Source organism: Colletotrichum godetiae (assembly GCF_030913485.1).
Source record: "Colletotrichum godetiae strain CBS 193.32 chromosome Unknown BDP55scaffold_55, whole genome shotgun sequence".
In the NCBI taxonomy this organism is placed as follows: domain Eukaryota; kingdom Fungi; phylum Ascomycota; class Sordariomycetes; order Glomerellales; family Glomerellaceae; genus Colletotrichum; species Colletotrichum godetiae.
This window is the reverse complement of record NW_026851303.1, coordinates 217057-234927: the sequence shown is the minus strand read 5'-3', so window position 1 is coordinate 234927 and position 17871 is coordinate 217057. Positions and strand designations below refer to the sequence as shown.

At 52.3% G+C, this 17871-nt stretch overlaps 5 protein-coding genes and 1 non-coding gene across 6 annotated transcripts; 4 read left to right on the top strand and 2 right to left on the bottom strand.

Annotated features, from left to right (window-relative positions):
* Positions 1-1782: 1782 nt before the first annotated feature.
* On the bottom strand, positions 1783-4191 carry BDP55DRAFT_330194 (heterokaryon incompatibility protein-domain-containing protein). The gene is made up of 2 exons (XM_060566839.1): positions 3607-4191; positions 1783-3529 (listed from the first exon to the last, which is right to left on the bottom strand). Exons 1-2 carry the CDS (start codon positions 4031-4033, stop codon positions 1863-1865), a joined length of 2094 nt encoding a protein of 697 aa, XP_060424695.1. The 5' UTR covers positions 4034-4191; the 3' UTR covers positions 1783-1862.
* Positions 4192-5345: 1154 nt separating this feature from the next.
* On the top strand, positions 5346-7857 carry BDP55DRAFT_678322 (uncharacterized protein). Its single transcript, XM_060575982.1, has 4 exons — positions 5346-5843; positions 5905-6368; positions 6422-6597; positions 6662-7857. Exons 1-4 carry the CDS (start codon positions 5648-5650, stop codon positions 7779-7781), a joined length of 1956 nt encoding a protein of 651 aa, XP_060424694.1. The 5' UTR covers positions 5346-5647; the 3' UTR covers positions 7782-7857.
* Positions 7858-9146: 1289 nt separating this feature from the next.
* BDP55DRAFT_678318 (NMT1/THI5 like-domain-containing protein) lies at positions 9147-10179 on the top strand. The gene is made up of 2 exons (XM_060575981.1): positions 9147-9291; positions 9345-10179. Exons 1-2 carry the CDS (start codon positions 9274-9276, stop codon positions 10170-10172), a joined length of 846 nt encoding a protein of 281 aa, XP_060424693.1. The 5' UTR covers positions 9147-9273; the 3' UTR covers positions 10173-10179.
* Positions 10180-12403: 2224 nt separating this feature from the next.
* Positions 12404-13810, top strand: BDP55DRAFT_562159 (subtilase; the record flags this gene model as incomplete). Its single annotated transcript, XM_060570135.1, has 3 exons — positions 12404-12886; positions 12948-13463; positions 13544-13810. The coding sequence occupies 3 exons, from the start codon at positions 12404-12406 to the stop codon at positions 13808-13810; spliced, it is 1266 nt and encodes a 421-aa protein (XP_060424692.1).
* A 193-nt stretch (positions 13811-14003) lies between these two features.
* Positions 14004-15858, bottom strand: BDP55DRAFT_678309 (flavocytochrome c). Its single transcript, XM_060575980.1, has one exon. It carries the CDS (start codon positions 15749-15751, stop codon positions 14192-14194), a length of 1560 nt encoding a protein of 519 aa, XP_060424691.1. The 5' UTR covers positions 15752-15858; the 3' UTR covers positions 14004-14191.
* Positions 15859-17563: 1705 nt separating this feature from the next.
* BDP55DRAFT_t301 lies at positions 17564-17666 on the top strand. The gene has a single exon. It is a non-coding gene; the product is annotated as a tRNA-Ser (tRNA).
* Positions 17667-17871: the final 205 nt, after the last annotated feature.

Sequence of the window (17871 nt, the reverse complement as noted above, 5' to 3'; positions counted from 1 at the left end):
TAGATATGTCGGCTGATCAGTTGGCAGTTACTGTTGTTGGTCTCCATTCCGTCACTATCCGGGGCCGTTCCCAGCCCGCCGGTGTGCTCAGCCCAACCATCTGTCACGGAATGCGAGGAAGAGGAATTGGAATGATTGATCATCGGGTGATTTATCAGTCGGAAGTTGAGGAGGAGGAGGGGAAGAACCGATTCGATCGCCGATAGAGTAAACAAGGTGGGGGTGGTCGGTCGACTTTGGCCTCGGGTCGATGGCAGGCTGGAGAAACATGTGTCCCTTGCTGAGTTGCCAAATCCCGGTATCAAGAGTGAACGCTCTGCAATGGCCAAGATGCCGAATATCCAATCCGGAGTAAGTTCTTGTCTGGAGGGTGTCCCAAGGAAGCTTCGATCAACTAACGGGCCATGGAACGGCGATTCGTGACTTGTCTCTAGGCCGAGTCATTCTTCCCGGAACTCCATGTCGGAGCGCTAGCTCGCAACGGCGGTCAAATCTGCTTGGCAGTAAGCTTATTTGCTCTCAACCGGGGGACTTTCAATGACTAAGAAACTCTGATCTCTTTCTTCCCGCGGTCTAGGCCGGCAGATCACTGCTTGTTTCCGATAAATCAGGGGTAGAGCAAAGCCAGTAGTTGGTCATAGTCGTGAGATTGGTTTCGTGTTGTGACAGAGGCACGTGAGGCTCCAGTGTCGGTGACTGTGCGGCACTCTTTGGCTCCACAGAATGAGTGGTATGCCAGAAGAAAAATGGCAAATTGACACATGACTTTATCTGCTCGCAATTTTACTCGTCATGGTAGTTACAACCAGACGCCGTTGTATCCTGGTTACATATTAAGTAAGTATGCTGTCAAGTAGGTGTAAGACGCAGGGTGGGAGCCTGAATTTTGCGTTGAAAGTAAGTATGTTCGGTCAAGAACCACTCAACTCACAGCATTTACTCAGTACTGACTTGAAGGCAATCAACCAGTGGCCCACGAGGCAGAAATGTTGCCCATACGATCTGGGGTTTATCGAACGCGGCCTCGATATCTAGCTTATGTTGCTACATGTACCAAGTATTGGTGTCTTGCTTAAAGTAGTTACCGAAGCTAGCCATGGCGTTTCTCAGGCATCCACTGGTTGAAACTTGTGTTTTCTTTGTCAGGGCAAAGCTGAAAGTAGATATAGTATCTTGCCTAGGCGTTCAAATTGTTACAGCCCTAGACTTCTTGTCACATGGGCTACAGATAATCCTGAGTCATTGTGTCACAGGTGCAATGGAAGGTTGAACGCAGTATTCTCTGAGCACGAGACTATATAAATTTAGTTTAAAGATATTTGCTGAATGGTGTCTCCATAACAGGCCTGATCACGAATGCTTTTGATGCAGTATTGATATTCGGAGAGCACGGAACACTTGGTTGGCTGCAACGGAATCCATGATAGCAGGAAGTCAGCAGTGGAACCAGACTCTGCCAACAGAAATAAGGCTCCCGCGATAATACAGAATACCAAGATCATACAGACAACTTCTAAGTGCCGAAGAGGACATCTATCCCTGCGGCTGAAACAGGCTTCAAATGAATGGACAAGTAAATGGATGGTGGTTGCGATCCCAGGGTGGTATGTTTCAAAATGGCAGCAGTACATCTATAGTGACCTTGGGGTCGTTGACCTTATCTGAGGAAAATACATTGTATTCGATGTTCTTAGAAAGATAGGTTTCAGCTTTCAGCAAAATGGCTTGAGGTGGAGAGTGGTCAGCAAGATGTTTCGTGATGGTTAACAGATTATTACATGTCCCCGTTGATCCTATTGAAAGTTTCATCCAGAAGGCATTATTGCAGAAGGCCCCGAACATCTCTACTTTCAATTCAACCTTTAAATCATAGTGATTTGGGTCAATCCTTGGTCACTCTCGTGGGCTGACAAGATAGCGTGTATGACATCTTGGCTTTTTTTATCATAGCCTCTCTCTCCTCTAAGTTTCAACCACCCGATCCTGCGATACGAGTTTCCGAGATCGCCAGATTTCTTGAGAATGAGACAAGTAACGTCATTCGCTTTATCAGAACGGCCTCTTTCAAGATCCCTCCATGTAATTTCCTGATTTCTTAGGGGTAGAAGTGACGTCTCGCCGGTTTTATTCAGACTGTCTTCGACAGCGTCAAAGTAAGGCCACGTCGTGAATGGAGGAAACATTTTGTCTGTAGGGACAAAATGAATACACCCATTCCCTGTAGATGAAGATGTCCGCTTGAAGGTAGTAGAGTACACCTTCGCTCGTAGCGTTATGCTACCACCGGTTATATTGACCATGTCTTCTCCCTCATTTGTCGTTGTTACACTTGCGTCGATAACCTCAGCTAGAAAGTGATTCCCATGGCCAGGCGATGTTGGCTGTACTGGCCCATCAATAGATGCCCAAGACCAAGACGGAGCTCTGTATTTACTCGTGATCCTCGACTTTGGCATCCATGCATACCAATCTAGCTGGTATAGAAGACGTGAGCGCCACAAGCCGGCAAGATAAGTATCACCTGTGACCTGCCGAAAGAGCTTGGCAATCCCCCCAAGGGCGTAAAGCTTATCCTCTATTACCGTGGATTGGCATTGCGAGTAGGTAGTGACGATATCGATCCAAAGATCCAAGGCATCAAAGGACATCAAGCCATTGGTCTTGAGCTTATCATCCTTTTCTTGCGACGAAAGGAGGCGCTTGATGCTCTTCGAGGATTTATGAAGTGGAACTCCTCGAGGAAACCCCTCACACCTGTGTTCCTCCAAGCACTCCCACATCACTTGACTTTTTGTAAAGTAAATCTGCCGTGGTGACAAGAAACGCTCCTGGAACACCCATCCCCTGCTGTGCAGAGCACCATCCTGAAGGTGGCGGTCCCAGTATCCTTTATCAAACATGTAAAATTTCCTTGACTCTTGAGGAGCAAGCTTTGACGTGACGATACCTGGCCGAATGTCCCTTGCTAAACGAGATCGAAATAATCCACCGGAGGGGCTGCTCGAAGCAGAGGCTGCGATATTGCAAGCTGCATTAGCATACACATCCCTCATCGTGAGCGCTTCCTTTTCCCAGTCACTCCGGCAATTTTGAATGATGCATAGACTGTCTATCCAAAGATACCGAATACCGAGATGATGTGCGACTACAACCAAATCTTGAAAAGTCCGTGGTAGTTCCACAATGGGACTCCCCCGACAGAGTAGTTCCAAATTGTGGGTTGACAAAAGCAACTTTTGAGGCTCAATGCCCCACCGGTAGCTCAATGTCAAATACCGAGGGGAAAACTGACAGTAGCTCGGATCTAGATCATCTGACGTGATGACTAGTTTCCAGGTTGTCTCCCCCTTGGAACCAATATCGACAAGGCGGGTTGGCAGCCAATGGAGGACTGAAGTAGGCAGGCGCTTGCATTGATCATGGCCAAGAGAACACGCTTGAAACCAAGAATGAGCAAGTTCAAGAGTTCTTGCTGAGCCGGTGCTTCCTTCGATCTTATCAAACAAGAAAAGATCTTCGTATTCACTCTCTATTGATGCTGTCAGCCAAGGCTTTGTCTTTGACTTTGACAGATGAAGAGATATGCCCTTCTGTTGCAAAACATACCTGACGAAGTGATCATCTTGATTTGGAAATTTGTGATACGGTCGCTGTGAATCGAGGTAGGATCTCGATAGATGATATTCACCCTGATCTGGTCGAGTTTGCCCTTATAATAGTCCCTGTCGACTTTGAATGACAATGGCCGCCATGATTGGGTACTCAAGGTCTCCCATCCTTTCCTTTGCAGTTCACTCAAATTCCACAATTTTGAGCAGATGAAGCAGTCGCCCGACGCTGCCTTCCGGAAACTGTCAAAAGTTTGGTCTTGTGGCGTGATGCAACGATTGGAAGTAGAGTCGCCTGACGTTGGCTGAAATACTTGTGTGCAAACAGAGCATAGAACGACCATTTCCGTAGACATCTTCGAGTTAGAATTAGGTGAAGGTTTCGTTGTTAGATGATACGACGAAAATTGAGAGTTCACATTCATGTTCTACAAGATCTGGTGAAGCGTACTCGTTTCTTGTCCAGGTCAACGAGGTTGAGAGAAGCTGACCCCGCTTCCAAAATGAAATCTTCACATGACTAAATCTCATGTGCTCATCCTCCGATTGGAGTTGTGACGTGCATTGATTCAGGTCAAGTCTATCTGCGAGGACAAGACGATATGCAATCTACCCTATTTACAACCCCTCTCGCGGTTGCATCTCGATTGAAGCATGCGCAGATGCGTGAGAGTTCAGTCAATATCGCCAACCAAACTCATGCTTCGATATAGCCCCTTGCTAAGGAACGGACCGCGGGCTTTAAAGTCTCCGAACCATGAATACAAATACGGAAAGAGCAACGCTCCGCAGTTGCTGACATACAGTCCCCATCTCATTTGCAAGAATGAAGGTAGAGCATCTATCAGGACACCACAGAACTGATTGATTAATGATTACCATATGCCGGTCCCGTGGGGCAAGCTCTGGACAAGGTTGGCCCTGGCAGCGGCGCGCGCGGGCTGCGAGACACCCGCCTCGATACGGCCCAGCCATTCGGCTCTCTCGTCCGAACGGGGCATTAGCATAGCGGCAAAAGATACCTTGTTAATCTGTCAAGGCCTGCCACCGCGCCTAGGGCTAATTGTTTTGGTGGTGTTCCAGTGGGTGGCCTTTGTTGGTACGGCTTCTCTTGGTTGCTGCAGTGCCCGCGTCGCTCACGTTCAACTGGGAGTTGGTGGATCCCGGGCGGCAATTTAGCCTTTTCTATTCAGCGGCTGAAGGAGAAATTTTCAGGAACAGCAAGACACATCACTGGCGTTGGAACGCATCTGCCGTTGTCCCATGTTCAGAGGAATGTTCGAGGGTTGGTTAAGATTAGGAAAACTTGGAGCATTCTCAGTGCTAGGAACTCAGACTTGCGTGCTGAAAATTATTTCTGGGGCCAACGGTGCCTACTGATAGCGGATCTCCCTCAGGCTTCAGGAGAGTTTAGACTTTAGACTCATCGGACAATCGCTAGGATCAAGACCTCAGCTTAAGCCCCATCAGGCAGTTAGATCCTTGCGAAAAGTCCCTTGTTTCTCGCCTCCTGGATCTCCCAGAAGAGCAGAGATGTCATCTCGGGCTGTCCGTTTTCGAGATGGCAGGGTTGCCGGTCTGACTCTTCGCCCTGGAACCCCTGAAGCGCATGAATCGTCAATCGCGGCTGTGGTGGAACACTGTTACAAATTCTACCGAGTGCTTGATATTTTTGGCGCATTGTCGCCGGAAGCGCTCTTACATTACTCAATTCTCAGGCCTGCACTTCTTGGACAGCATCTGTTGTTGTGGAAATATGCTTTGAGAGTGGCCAGTTCTTGGGGTCTTATACAGCCCATCAAGATCTTGCGTGTCTCAGTTTGCGTGTACAAAATTTCCCTTGAATACCACGGCCTCTTGGAGACGCCTCGGCGTGTCCAGTGGGGGCGCGATATCGACCGACGACATGGCCCCCTCGGTGCAACCGGCCGGCAACAGGCCTGTTGTTTGACGTTCAGGAATTTAGAAGTCAGACTAAGTGGGCTGGACTTGGTCTCCATCTTGGGGTTGTACCCACATTCACCCGGAGAGCTTTAAAGATGTCACTCCCTGCGGTGTGTCCTTCGACATTAACCTTGCATTTCTCTGTTCGAGGTGTCTTGTGGTTATTGTCAACTACCGCAGATGCCTTCGTAGGCATTGACTCTCACGTGCACGTGAAGACTGCCTCAACAATTCGTAGGCCAGGTCTCCAAACGGCTCTTACAATGCCTTATCCCTTCAGAAGGGCACAGAGTATGTCGTCCAACATTGGAGTGCCATTTGGAGATCCGTTACTAACCTCAAGGCAATCCAGCGTTGCCGACTCTGTCAGCCCAAGATGAATTAGAAAACGCCTCGATTCTCCGCAACGATGCCGACAACGGTCACTTTCGCGGCCTGCCTGCAAGCCGACAGTCAAAGATGAAGGTGCTTATGAAAGTTCTCTCACGATGGGCAATCACGATGGTCATCATCATCTCGATCTACGTCGTCATATGGGCATATTCAAACAAGACGGTTATGACACAAACTACGAAGCGACAGTATAACGCTCTCATCACCGGTCTCTCGATTGCGCTGGGTCTCGCGGTGGCGAGCAGTCTTAACCACATGGTGGCCGAGCTGAGATGGTGGATCTTGAGCCGTCGATACAGGTCGAAGAGGAAGGTGGAACTGATATTGCAAGCCGACAATCTGAAGCACACTATTGCGTTGGCAGCGAGGTCAAAACGATGGTCGATTCATCTTGCTGCTGTTGGATGGCTCATCTTGACCATTGTAAGAGAGTACCAGGCGCCTGATGTGGTGACTTTGCTGACCAGGCTGTGCAGGGCTCTCAAATAGGTCTCGCAGCCATTGGTCTCTGCTACTCAACAGATACAGCCGACAAGCGAGCTCTACTAGTCCCAGGCAACGTCTCTATAGCCAACATGGCATCTATCGAAACGGAACGGGTCGTCAAGTCCAAGACCCAAGCCCTAGGTGCTTTGCAGTACACAGCAAACAGGTCAGTCCCTTCCACTGTTCTAACATCCCTCATACCGGTGACGTAGCACCTAACAATCTTGAAGTTATGGAACAATTTCTCTAGCTTACAACACGGCGGATATATCAGCAGCCCCGCCGGCCAGGGCGATCCACGTCCCAAGCGATCCCCTCATGTTCTGTACAGATACGCTTTGCAAATACGTCTTCTACGAAACCTCCACCGCGTCTATCAAGGATCCTGACGCCAACCCAGTCACCGTCGCAACAGACCGAAGCGTCAACGCCACGACCAAATGCACAGCTTGGCCCGTAATCGGCGGCGGCAACGGCACATCTACAAACGTAACGGTAGCGCTCGAAAACAACCAGTCATGGGATATCTTCATCCCGAATCGAGGCGGAACCGATCAGACGACTTTCATGACCTACAGCCAGTTCGACTGCGGCGAGGGTTGCTCCATGGTCATGGCATTCGAGGCATCAGATACCTCACCTTGGTACTACAGTTGCAATGTCACTATCGGTCAAGTCGCGAATGCTACACGTGCCGAGCACCAAATCGGTTCCAACCTCACATCTCTCGCCTCGGCCAGTATCGCACTCCAGGGATACGCCGCTTCGTCTTTTGTCAACGACACCAACTTTCAGTACCAAATGTATCCTTCCGAGTCGGTGTTCGGCACGCCTATGAACGGAACTACTGCGGACATGGAGGCAATGTTGTCGCGGTTTGCCATCGGGGTGGTCGCAATCACCGCCGACAGCAACACAGATCTTGTTATCGAGGGGACCATGCCCATGAAGGGCACGAAGCTCAATGTCTCGCACTGGGGGCTGATCAACATGATATTGATCCTCACAGCGACTCTCCAGCTCATTCTCGGCATTGCGGCTGCATTGGTGGCTAACCGGGTGGTGGTGCCTGATGGCGGGGCGGTGGAGATGGCGCAGGTGATGAGGACGATGGCGATTCGGGATCGCACGATGACTGAACCCAGTGAGAAGGGTTCCACTGGTGAACCACGGTACAAGTCATTATGGATATATCGGGATACGCTGTTGTCCAAGGAAGGAGGGCTGTATGATCTGCATATGGAAGAGCAGCGGTATCATGCGAGGAGTGAGTCTGGAATGATTGAAATGAGCCAGCAGCGGCCAGGGACGGGCCGTGAGTCTACTGCACCGTCAACGCCTACGAAATGATAGATGGCGATTACATGATAAGTAATAAAGGGAGGTCAATTCATCTCTGTCACCCGTTCATCAAGGTGTCGTCAGCGTGAAGAGTGCTCTGAGTTATCCAGAGTTATGCAACAGATGAAATGTCATCGGCACTCTTGTGCAACACGTTCAGCCGAAGCACGGCCAACATCGGCCTAAGTCGGCTCGGCGTAGGACCGGAGCTTTTGAAGGATCCATTCGATTCCGATCCCGGAGTACCCGGCGTTCATGGTGGCAGACACGGATACACGGAGTAGCCCCGAAAATGAGACATTTTGCTCATGATTTATTACGTACCCAAAGCATGTTGAGTGGGTAGAACCGCAGCGCGCCCTATTACGCGCCTTGGATGGGTAATCCTGTTGGGAAATCCTTTGACGAATTGTGGCTGCGTGTTCAGGTCCGTTTGATTTCTTGGGGCAGAATTGAGCCTACGAGACCACTTTTGTGATACATTCTAGCAGTAAGAGGATCGTCACTCGAATGGAGTGGCTCAGTAGTGATTGGGCACACGCTGGACCAGGCCACTGGTTCTTGACTTTGCTCCAGTTCATTTTACGAGCGCCCGTTTTTCGGCGCCAGTTCAACGTCACTCACGATGAATGAAGAATGACGCAGTTGGACTGGTCGGCAAGCCGGAAGCCAGGCCGAAATGCATGATTAGCTTCGGCCAAGTGAGGGGATTATGCAAATGTCTAAGCGATCAGGAAGTTTACCCCTCCCGACGAGGGATATAACAACCTGATGTCTCCGGCCTTCTCACTATGGTGTTTTCCCAAGACATCCATTGATTCATATTCTCATTCTCGTCAACCACTACACCAACCTACACAATAAACCAGAACCTGGTACGACGCTCGCGTCAAAGAGCCATGGCATCTATCGCAATGGAAACATCTACAGATCGAGGTAAAGTAGGAGAAGAACGCATCCGGGTGTTCGACTCATCTACCGTACCCGACACCCACAGGCCCTCTTGATATCTTTCATCGATTAAGAGGCGCACTCGGGTGGATTCGGGTACAGGAAATGAGTTGATCTGAGAAATACCGGTGAACTTGATCTGGATAATACCAGCGAAAGGACATGCTTCTTTGGCAACCCCTGCCCCAATGCACGAGTGATGAGATCCTAAGTGTACTAACCCGTGCAGCATCACGCTTGATCTATCAAAATGTCGACTGATAAGATCACCTTCCTCACCAACTGGTTAGGATTGCCCTGCGCGTGATGACTGTTACGAATGTAAGTTGACGAAGTCGTCAGGCACGCTACGCCCTACCACGCTCCGCTGTACCTGGCTCAGGCCAAGGGATACTTCAAAGATGAAGGCATTAAGGTCGCTCTTCTTGAGCCCAACGACCCTAGCGTATGAACCTTCCGACTGCACGAGTACTTCGGGTTCCCGCTGACCCCATCGTAGGATGTTACCGAGATCATAGGCACCGGCAAAGTCGACCTCGGCTTCAAGGCCATGATTCACACTCTTGCCGTAGGCTCTACCTAGTCTGTATCACATTGATATCAATCTAACCCCATCCTCAGGCCAAGGCTCGCGACTTCCCCGTTCTCTCCATCGGCAGTCTCCTCGACGAGCCCTTCACCGGCGTTGTCTACCTCAAGGACTCGGGCATCACTACCGACTTCCGCTCCCTCAAGGGCAAGCGCATCGGTTATGTCGGCGAGTTCGGCAAGATCCAGATCGATGAGCTGACCTCGCACTATGGCATGACGCCCGACGAGTACACCGCCGTGCGCTGCGGCATGAACGTCTCCAAGGCCATCATTGAAGGCACCATTGACGCCGGCATCGGTCTGGAGAACGTCCAGATGGTCGAGCTGGAGGAGTGGCTTGCCGCTCAGGACCGCCCCAAGACGGATGTGCAGATGCTTCGCATCGACGAGCTCGCCGAGCTGGGGTGCTGCTGCTTCTGTACCATCTTGTATATCGGCAACGAATCATTCATCGCTGAGAACCCGGACAAGGTGCGCAAGTTCATGAGGGCCGTCAAGAAGGCGACGGACTTTGTGTTGGAGGACCCAGAGCAGGCTTGGAAGGAGTATGTTGACTTCAAGCCTGTCATGGGCTCCGACCTGAACCGCAAGATCTTTGAGCGTAGCTTTGCCTACTTCTCGCACGATCTGAAGAATGTCCAGCGCGACTGGACCAAGGTTACCAAGTATGGCAAGAGGCTTGGGGTCTTGGACGAGAGCTTCAAGCCCAACTACACCAACGAGTTCCTCGAGTGGACTCTTGATGAGGACTCCACGGACCCTACTGGGGACCAGAAGAGGATGGTTGAGCTGCAGAATGAGGTTTCTTGCCGTGGCGGCTTCCGTCGCTTGAAGCTTCAGTCTGCTGTCAAGGCTTAAAGTTACCGTGTTAGCGACAGCGTGGATGATGAATCGGCATGAAGTTGTCGCCTGATCGAGCCCACGCTCTCATTTAACTTACTCCAGGAACTGTCTGTCATTCCAGATGAGCTACGGTCATTCTTTTAGAAGAAAATAAAAAGGATTCCTGGGAAGATTTGCGCCAATCGTGGGATATGAACATGAATTCTAAGTTCTTGGTGATCTTGTTTCGATAATTGAGTTGTAAGAAAATCGAAGAAATCGCTCGAACATACCTCCGACGTTTGCGCCGGGGGCCAGCAGCGCGAAAGACGGACATGGCCTCGCTTGGCCCGATATTGCTTGGACCCCTTATCTTGTCTCACATGAGTCTATCTGAATTGTGACGAACCGACCATGAGGCATCAATCCGCCGGCCCCGGGCCCCGGATATCACGGCCACCCGCGTTGTATTGGCCTCGCAAAAGTACGTGCAACTTCGAGTCAGCACCGAGCCGTTTCGTATGTCATATCTGGAAGGTCCATACTGGAAATCCATGTGACTGAATATCCTCTCTGGTTGCCTAATGCCCAATGATGGCATCGAGGTGATATCAAGCGGATAGTTCAACTCTCACCTAGATCCCCGCCATAGCAAAAGTCCCCTCTACTGTGTGTGATCGCACCATCGAACAAGTGCGACATGATTTTTCTTGGCAGATGTCTATCAAGTATCTCACCAGGAAACAACTAGAAGTTTCGCGACGCAATTGGCCGTGACCTAATTTCCACGTGATACCAATCCAAGGTTCACGTGGATCTGCTCGGATCCCGTCAACCATCCGATAAGAAGACCTGTAACATGACGGAAGATTCGCAATAAGACAAGTTCCTCGACAGTCGGACGAAGCTGCGCAAATCACAACCCATGGACGTCCCAACAAACCCCAGTTGTTGTACAAGCATGAGGTAACAACCCGGTCCTTACATGGCACCGCCCGATAAAGCTCCCCTGGGCTATGCTTCTTTTTCCCGCCGCAGACCTTAACCGCACCACCCCGTTACCCGCACCACCACTTACTTGATAAGTTGGGAGAAGGAAACGTTGGTTGGCTACACAAAGAAGTGAGACACGAAGATCCGCATGTCGGGTCGTTTCTCGGCGGCGTCTGGCGCGGGGCGAATCAGAGCCTCCAAGACCCCTGGTAACCGCCTCTCGAGTCCTGTGGGTAAAGGCCATTGAAGCTATTCCCCGGTTGGGATTGGTTCGTTCCCCCATGTCCCAGGGACCCGCCAGCTCTGTGGCAGCTTCATGCTTAATTCTGAGTCGATACAACCCAATCAACCACTCATAGGAGCACAGCTAACACTCAGCATTAGGTCTTTTGGCTGCGAGATCAAGGGGAGAAAGAGGAATAAGGCCGTACCATCGATAATGCCCCTCTTCATAATCTGATAAACGCTGTCTTGTTGTTGCCTCCCCGTTTGAGTTGTCCCTAGGATTCGTTCTAGACGATGGAACATGGGTCTCTACCGCAGCTACTTCGCCTGATCCGCAAAGCCACTGCCGCGTCGAGTAGGTGCAGATAATGTTCCTGGATGGAAGGGGGATCGACATCACAACACCCATGTCCGCAGCGCCCAACACGACATTGGAACCAACGCAGACCAGCGCATCAGGTCAACACCGTCGACCAGCTCACAGCCCTGTTGGTCCGGTCTACCAACGCTTTCCCGCCCCTGGGCCCCGGCGGTGAACTTGCGTCTCGACTTGAGGCTCTCTGCGGCCTCCTGGTTGGTCCCCGGCACTTCTCACCGCGGGTCCCTTTAATTCAAACCGCTCAAGGGGGCCCACGATGCGTCTCTTCCAACGAGAGCGCCGGATCATGGATGCGGCTCGCTTGGGAAGCTTGGATTCGAGCTGTCATCGACTGCGGATCTGCCCACCTGCCCAACTTGGAAGGGTAATGGGCACTCGATGTGGTCGCAGCGAATGGGAAAAAGAATGGTTCGTAAACCAGCAGACAACTTTCCTGCAGTGCGTTAGATCATGGTCCATAGATCATGCAGACGGGTTGGACAATGGTATAAGACCGGCCGGTCTGCTGCATCTCTAATGTTGTGTTCATCAAGCATCGCCTTCAAGACGCAACCGGGCTTCTCAACCATCTCACAGGTCACAGTCATTCGTTTAGACACCACCCGCTCGCTCACTGCACAAATCACTTGCTCATCACAGTACCTCACTCACATCCAGACCTTACCTCACGATGCACGCCGCAACAATCCTCGCGCTCCTGCCCGTCGCAGCCGTCGCCGCTCCCTCACGACGCGCCCAGCCCGCACCCCTCATCAAGCCGCGAGGCGCAACCCTCGTGGCGGATAAGTACATCGTCCGCCTCAAAAATGAAGCCAAGACGGGTGCCTTGCAGAGCGTCATGAAGACCTTCTCCGCTGACGCCGACCACGTCTACAACTTCGCCGGCAGCGACAGCGGCAGCATCCCCTACCTCCGCGGGTTCGCGTCCACGCTGAACGCGACTGAGCTCGAGAGCCTCCAGAATGACCCGGATGTCGACTTCATCGAGCAGGACGCCATCGTGACGATCAAGGCCACACAGAGGAGCGCTCCGTGGGGTCTTGCGAGACTCTCGAGCACACAACCTGGTTCGACGACGTATAGCTACGACGAGAGTGCCGGAGAGGGCACTTGTGCTTACATTGTTGATACCGGCATCGACATTTCGCATCCAGTAAGTCTTCTGACCTCACAGGCCTACCAAGGAAGACTTGATTAGCTGACCATTCCAACAGGACTTTGAAGGCCGCGCCACCTTCCTCGCAAACTTCGCCGACAACTCAGACACAGACGGCCAGGGCCACGGCACCCACGTCGCCGGCACAGTCGGCTCCGCAACCTACGGCGTCGCCAAGAAGACCAAGCTCTTCGCCGTCAAGGTGCTCGACTCCAACGGCGAGGGCACCAACTCGGGCGTCATCGCCGGCATGGACTTTGTCGCGACCGACGCCGCCGGCCAGACGGGCTGCGCCAAGGGCGTCGTCGTCAACATGTCGCTCGGCGGACAGACCTCGACGGCCGTGAACCAGGCCGCGGCGGCGATTGTCCAGGCGGGCCACTTCTTGGCTGTCGCTGCGGGTAACGAGGCGGCTGATGCGTCTACTTCGTCGCCTGCGAGCGAGGAGAGCGTGTGTACCGTTGGTGCGACGACAAAGACTGACGCGTTGGCGGAGTACTCCAACTTTGGAGCTTCTGTTGATATCTTGGCGCCTGGCACCAACATCATGAGCACTTGGCCCGGTGGGAAGACTGTAAGTTCCCGCCCTTCACGTGATTGTCCATCTATAAAGCGGCTCCGAGAGGGAAATAGAATTGACTCGTGAATGTGTAGAACACAATCTCCGGCACATCCATGGCTAGCCCCCACATCGCCGGTCTCGCAGCCTACCTCCTCAGCCTCGGCTCGGCACCTTCGGACCCCGTTCAGCTGTGCAGCTACATCGCCGAGACGGCGCTCGACGGCGTTATCGGCCAGGTGCCCCGTCAGACTGTTAACAAGCTCGCCAACAACGGCTTTGCTGGAAACGGCACCGCCAAGGCCACGGATGGTTCCGTGATTGGCAGACAGCTGAACAAGAAGTTTCCCCTTCATGCTTAGATGGACGGAGAGGACTCTTAGATGTCGGGGAGCGGGACTCTTTACCATGGCGAAGAGCCATGAAGACTCGCCTGGTAACATAGAGGGTGATGTGGCGAACGTGACGACGACACGGTTTTGGGTTCTCAGGAAGGGCCCGGCTTATGACATTCTATCATGTAGATTAGATTTCCCATTCAAATTGTACAGACAATGTTATTCGATAAGCCTTGTGTTACTTGCCTCGATCAAAGCTTCATGCGCTTACCTGATTCCGTCTTCTGTGAGGTGTCAAACGGCGAGTCGTCCACTTGCAAATATTGGAATAGATGACTTTTGAAGCATATGCTGATTCAATATCTCATAGCTAGACTCATACACCATTGGAGACAGAGCATGAGATCATGAACCCGTGGCGGCCTTGGCGGCCTGTTGCCCTGCTATTCTTCCATAAACCACGCACTCAAGTAATGATGAGCCTCCCAGGCGGTTGTCACCATGGATGCCGCCAGTAATTTCTCCAGCAGCCCACAGGCCATCAACGACTGTCTTATCCTCTCTCAACACCTGGGCATTTTCGTTGAAGGATGCACCTCCCATAGTGAAGTGGGTGATGGGCGTAACGCGGCCCACGCATACTTCCTCTTCGCGGTTGGCCTCGCCCGCCGGTAGCCGCCAACGGCCAAACGTCCGTCTTCCGAAGGCCGAGTCGGTGCCTGACGCAACGGCTGCGGCGTACTTGTCGACGGCGCTGATGATGGCCGGGCTCAGATCCTTGACTTTCTTCTTCTCCATCAGCCCCTTCCATAAATAAAAGCCCAAATGGCCCTCAGAGACCTCAATCGCGCCCGGGTCCATGAGTAGGGTTATGTCCCACTGCTTGACGTCGCCGTCTTCTTTTGGTGGGAGGTTCATGATGGCTTTGCTAACGTGTTCCCTCGTCTCCATCTCATTCACGAACCTCTCACCCTTGTCTGAAAGCAAGATGCTACCTTCGCCGCGCAGCATTTCGGCGGCGAGAATCTTATACCGGACCTCAGGATCTTTGGGGTCGACGAACCCTGTCGGGTGTACCTGTACGCTGTCCATGTCCACAAACTCTGCGCCAACTGCTTCCAGGATACCATGAGAAGCCGGCCGTGCGTCGTTGGTTGATGGAATGCCTGCCAGGTCTGGGCGGTACTTGGCGAGAAGTCCGTTAGCGTCACCGGCAAATCCACCGACGGCAAACACTACGGCACCTTCCACGTCGTGCTGTTCGCCGTCCTGGACATATTGAACGCCTTTCACGACGCCATCGGTAACACTGAGTGATGTGACCTCGGCAGAATTTGTCAGTTTGAATTCGGGGTTCTCCCCAAGCTTCTTAAGCAGTGTCGTCACGATGGCTGCTCCTGGCGGGGTCTTGCCGGCCCCTCGATGGGTTCGAGCAAGGGAGTGACCGCCGAGAGGGGCAACGACGCTCAGATCAACACCGATCGCATCGACAAGCCAGGTCACAGCATCCGCAGAGCTTTCGGTCAAGAGCTGAACGAGCTTCGGACGCTGAACCACGCCCTCGCCCTGGGCGAATCGCTTGCCACCGGAACGGACGGTATCGTCGTAAAACAGGTCGTCCTTTTCTACGCCGGCAGCCTTTTGAAACCGGGTACCAGCGCCATTGATGCCGGATGATGCCTTGATGCTGTTCCCGCCGGGCTTCGGGGCGCGGTCGAGCATCCGAACCGATGCACCAGCCTTGAGCGCCTCTTCTGCTGCAGACAGGCCGGCCAGGCCGGAGCCGACAACGATGACTGGTCTGCGAGCTGACTGCGCCATGTGTGCAGATAATGAGAATCTTGCGGTTTGAGAGATGAAGTTGAAAGCGTTTGTGATGGGACGGTGGTATAGCATGCCCAGGATGGCTGCGAAGATGCCGAAGACGAGAGCAATGATGTAGCGGCGGATCGGACGGATGAACATTGCAGGTTCAATGGGACAAAAGTGCCGGCCATCTCGTGAGTGAGATGTAGACTATATAGTGATGCGTGCCAGCCATGTTTTCGGAGTCCTGTGGGTAATTGGTGACATGTCAGACGATTTTAAGTCGTACGATGTCGTTCGGGGAGAAGGTGGCCAGATTCGGTGACTTTGAGGTGGGCCTCGGTGAGATTGGTCAATACACCTGAATAGGCGGGGTATATCTCGGTGGGCTTCGGTGAGGAGTCGTCACGGTAAAGTTCAACTCCCTTCTTCCAGTTCCCCTTCCTCTTTCCTTCCGCTTGCAACTTCATCCCAACTAGGTAGAGAATTTGCCCTCTCTTGCTTCAATTGAAGTATGGAAGGAGATACCCATCCGTTCAACTTGCAGGCAGGAACAGCTGAGTGCCGCGTGACTGTTTCTCCGATCTTCCACCAACCTCCACTGCCAGCATCCAACGTCTATCGTCACGTCGCAACGACCTTGCAATCAGAGCCTCGTCTCGTCTCATCGCTTGACGGTCCCCGAGCAGCCGCAAAGTCCACTTTATAAGATGCAAGCGATATTTCTCCACTGCACCAGCAATCACTCCGATCGTTCTCTCCGGCCATCCACGAATCCACCATACTTCCTAGGGATCAACACCGAACAGACACGCAGCCCAATGTACAACGAGCACGAGTGCCAATGAATCCCTAGTACTCAGCACACTCATTTAATGAGTGCTCATTGCTCCTAGCCATATGCAAGCAGCATCATCTCTCCTTCTTGTAGCCCCCGCTTCCCTTCGCAGTGACTCCAGCAACTTGAAGCTCGCGTCCTTGAGCACTGCTCTTCTCGAAACTTCATGGTCTGCAATTTCGTCGATTTTCCAGGCAATGTTCAGGATCGAATCTTCCGCATCTAGTCATGGCCACTCGTTTATCAGAGTCACAACGACCGACTGCCGGATGTATCACGATGCACCCGATGCGCGCCGTCGTCGAGATCTGTCCATCCCAGGCGAAAGAGCGTGACAGCACCTTGGAACAGTCTCTGGGCCTCGAATTCGCGTCAGGAACCAAGTCCAAGGTTACAAGGTGTATAGCGGTCAAGGCAAGAACAGCTTGATGCCCGAATTTCTGTGCCATATATCGCCGGATCGCTTGCTGATACACTGACAGAACCCCGAACTGGCTCGGCCGGTTGACGAGGGACACGGCCAGATGATCGACGTAGTCGCTGGGCAATAACTCGACTGTCGGGTCCGAGCCGGGCTCCTCCGGTGTTGTTAGAATTGACAGAAAATTGGCCCGGCCGACGCTACTTGCATCAGGGTTGCCTTTTCGCAGCGAAGAATTCGAGCATGCATCTTGCGACTCTAGCAGATATTGTAATACGCATTCACATCCCCTCTTTCGGTAACGGCTGCACACTGGCTTCTTTTCGTTACACTTGATAACTTAAGGTATGAGCTAGGGCTTTCGGCGCCCTCTTCGTCAATCCGCGAATCCTGACTTTGACTCGGCTTTCCTTTCACTGGAGACAACCATGATGAGAGTTGGTATGCGGTCGCCTTGAAGGCATTGCATCCGGTTACTTTTGCAGACTGCGAAAGTTGAACCATAAACTGTGGCAACCATTCTTAATGGCCAGACTCCCTCTCGAATGAATTGTATGAGGCAGCTCTGCTCCTCGTCGCTGAATTTTGGCAATTGATTATGCGGCATGGGGGATTCTTGCCCCTGTCACGTCGAGAGAGAGCTAGCCAATCTCCACCAGCCGTTGCTGCACAACATGGTTCCTCCCACGCGTTGGAAGGGCATCCAACAACAGTCAAGGTGCCAGAGTGGTTAATGGGCTGCCCTGCTATCAGATCTTCTGATGTCAGCTTAGGCAGTGGCTTCGGTCGCGCAGGTTCGAATCCTGTCCTTGACGTGCGAAATCGTCCGCCGACGAAACTTTTTGGAAATTGTCGATGCATTTCACAATATTAACTCGCTATGCAGGTACCATAGCTGACTCTGCTTCAAGGAAACCGTCCTTGTTGCACTCGTGTGGGATGGATGTCGCATTCCTTCAAAAAAGTATGGAAGACGGCACCAGGGATGCCTTGTTGGTTGGGACAAGTCTGGTGGGCCTC